This window comes from Lathyrus oleraceus, chromosome 5, assembly GCF_024323335.1.
Source record: "Lathyrus oleraceus cultivar Zhongwan6 chromosome 5, CAAS_Psat_ZW6_1.0, whole genome shotgun sequence".
Taxonomy (NCBI): domain Eukaryota; kingdom Viridiplantae; phylum Streptophyta; class Magnoliopsida; order Fabales; family Fabaceae; genus Lathyrus; species Lathyrus oleraceus.
In genome coordinates this window covers 497214823-497218344 of record NC_066583.1, presented here as the reverse complement: position 1 = coordinate 497218344, position 3522 = coordinate 497214823, and the positions used below count along the sequence as shown (strand labels likewise).

Below are 3522 nucleotides of genomic sequence, written 5' to 3'. Positions count from 1 at the left end.
TAGGAGAAAATTATTATAAAAAAAGAAGATGATGACTAAAATAAGAAATAAATCATTTAATTATTAAAGAATAAAATAAGACACAAGATAAGAATTAAATATAAATATAATATCTTGAAAATTGTGAATTGGTTTTAATAAAAATATATAATTAAATATTTTATTGATTTTTTCAATACAAACTTTTTATAAGTGAGTTTCTTAACAAGTTAGCATTACTCTAATTTAAATTATGTTTTTAATTTTCAAATTTTTTAATTTTAAAATCTTAAACCCTAGTTTGTTTCCTATTCTAGAATATGTCTCATAACAGTTGCGATTTTTTCTACTAATTTGTTTCACATTCTTAGGGTTAGGGTTTTAATCACGTGGAGCGTTGATTACTCACATTCTTAGGGTTAGGGTTTCATATTCTCAATAACATGATTCACTCTTCATCATCACAAGAGTATTCTGAAACATCAATGGAAGAATCTCCAGATAGGTTAACTAATTTATCCGACTGTGTTCTTCTTCCCATAAAAATTTGTGGTATCCAATGGAAGAATCTCCGGAAGCAGCTTCCAACTCGTTCATTAACCTCTTCTCCACCCGATCCAAAAGAAGACCGGTTGAGTAATTTACCAGATTGCATTCTTCTTCACATACTCTCATTGTTGAACATCAAAGAAGCCATTCATACTTGCATTGTGTCCAAACGATGGAGAAATCTCTGGAAGCATCTTCCATCTCTTTCATTAAGTTCTTCGGACTTTCCGAGTATCGAAGGTTTCACTAAATTTGTATCTCAGATTTTGTCTCAACGTGATGCCTCAACCTCTTTGCATGCTCTCAAACTTGACTCAAAGATTCTCATTAAGCAGCCTGGTCTATTTGAAAGGATTTTAAAATATGCTGTTTCACACAATATTCAGCATTTACAAATAGTTGGCAATCATGATTTTGAACTCTTTAGATCTTGTTTTGCTTCATGTCACACTTTAACATCTCTTTCTGTTTTTAATATTTTTCCGCATCAAGAAGTAATATTTTCCAAATATTTGAATTTCCCAGCGTTAAGAAGCTTACACATAAGTAATGTAATCTTTCCTGATGGTGATGACCCCTTTTCAGCATTTCCCAAATTGAATACTTTGACCATTGCTCATTTTCAAATTTTAGGTGAACAAAACCTATCCATAACAAGTGCAACCCTTCTCGAATTAACCATACAATCATATTCTGTCCTCCACAAAATCAAGCTGTCTACTCCGAATCTTTGTACTATTTCTTTGATCGGCTTTCCTTTTCAGATACTATCCGGAAGCCATCTTACTTCTGTTAAACATGTATACATTGATACGAAAAAGTGTCTGCTAGATAATTTTGTAAAGCCTCTTTTAGGTAATCTTGTAAAGCCTCTTTCAGACCTACGGAGCTGGTTTCTAGAGCTTACTAATATCAAATCATTGACTATATCTACTTACACTCTTCAGGTATAACTTGTCTTATCTTATATCTAATATTTGTATATTAGATAGATAATTTTTGTTTTGAAACTTTAATTTTTGATTGGCGGCTTTATATATCAATTTATTTCTAATTTTTTATATGGTTTGATGAAACTGATCCTGATTCATCTTCATTGGTCAGGTTCTCTCCTTAGTTCCTGATTTGTTGAAGGTTGAGTTTCCTTCCCTATGTAACTTGAAGTTATTGAATATCGAAATGAAACCAGCTGCAGATAGATTATCCAACAAATTAATAGATACCAAATTAATATTGGACTATTTGCTTCAAAACTCTCCATCAGCAAAAGTTCGGTTCATTAAATTCGCTCCAAAGGTAAAATGTGCACTCTATTTACTATTGAAATAGAGATTCTTTAGTTTATGTTTTTATTACTATTGTAGAAGCTTCTTAAATGTTTGTTATCTGAACCACATTACATGCTAATCATCTGGATGAGATTTATTACCTGAATAGACTCATTAATTTCTTTCATCTATTTTATTTTAATTGGTATATGCTATGATCTATGAAGCACCAACGCATATGCAAATACTTGATAAAACACTGACACGCCGACATTTATAATAATTTGACAAAATGACATAAATTTATTTTAATCAAATGCGATGGTTTTATATTATTGTCTGGCATATATCTAACAACAAGTACATACATTTGTTGAAATGTATAAGTTTTAAAATTTTAAAGTTGTTTTTATAAGAATTGACAATCTATTTCTTGATGTTGTACTCGTCTAATAAACATTTTAAGTTCATGTAAAGCCCAATAATATAAGTTTGTGAGCCTATCATTAGTAATATGTTTTGCGAAATAATTATCTAATTCAGATTTTGACGATTTTAATGTATTTCAGAGAAATATCGATTATTTAGCTAAAATTGTTTCGACAAGAATAAGAATAGGAGCAGGAGGATCGGTTCGACATTTTTTTTGGCAGGATGAACAATGAACAAAGAGAAGCAAGAGGAATTTGAGAATTTTTTTGGCAGGAGGACCAATGAACAAAGAAAAGCATCGATGAAGTATCACATAAAACTTTTGCTTAGAGAAAACTTTTCACTAGTTAGATAGTATTTCTAAAATTTTATGTTTTCTTGTTTGACTAAATTATTGTTCATGTAGTTTATTTTTCTACTTTCACATAATTTGCATAATTGAATATCTTTGGTTGTCATGCGTTTAATCATTCTGTGTTAGATTGAGTGTTCACTAATTTGCGTTATTCTGTTTTGATCCTTATTGTGTGATTAGAGGGTAGAAAGCATACTCCATGGGTCTTGTATTAAAGTAACAACAGAGGTTTTCAAGAAAAACACAGTAGTTTGTTAAACCATTTCAATTTTCAATTTTGCCAATGTCAAATTTCATATTGCTTTTCTAATTATGTGACAGACGTCAACAAGACTATATATTAATCATATACTATTGATATAAAAGAGATAAAAATATAAGACATGGTCTATGTTTTTTAAAAAAAGAATATATATATATATATATATATATATATATATATATATATATATATATATATATATATATATATATATGTATATATATATATATATATATATATATATATATTAAATTACTAAAATTGAAATTAATTTTTTTATTAAAACATCTTTATTTTAAATTACTAAAATATATATATTAAATTAATAAAATATCTTTATTTTAAATTAAAATTAATTTTTTTTCTTTTTCTTTCAAAGTTAGGTTAAAATACAGATAAGGTAAAAAACTCCTACCTTTCTTTCTTTCTCATATGGGTTTGCTGACACCGGAATCGGAGCAGATTAACTTGATTTGTGTTTTTTAGATTTTTAGGGTTCTTCTTTCTTGATGTGTTAAAATAATCTATATGAGGTTTATTAAGCCAATTCATAACACTGTAGTTTACAAATATAATTATACACTGTAATAAGGTTTATTTAATCATTGTTGCTGTTAATTTCTAATAGTGAAGTTACCAGTATTTGAAAACGGATTAGAATTGATTAATTAAGTTTA

The 3522-nt window shown here is 28.1% G+C and overlaps 1 protein-coding gene across 1 annotated transcript; it reads left to right on the top strand.

Moving 5' to 3' along the window:
- The first annotated feature begins 419 nt into the window (after positions 1-419).
- LOC127081575 (FBD-associated F-box protein At5g18780) lies at positions 420-2461 on the top strand. Its single transcript, XM_051021821.1, has 3 exons — positions 420-1475; positions 1633-1824; positions 2366-2461. Exons 1-3 carry the CDS (start codon positions 423-425, stop codon positions 2459-2461), a joined length of 1341 nt encoding a protein of 446 aa, XP_050877778.1. The 5' UTR covers positions 420-422.
- The last annotated feature ends 1061 nt before the right edge of the window (positions 2462-3522 follow it).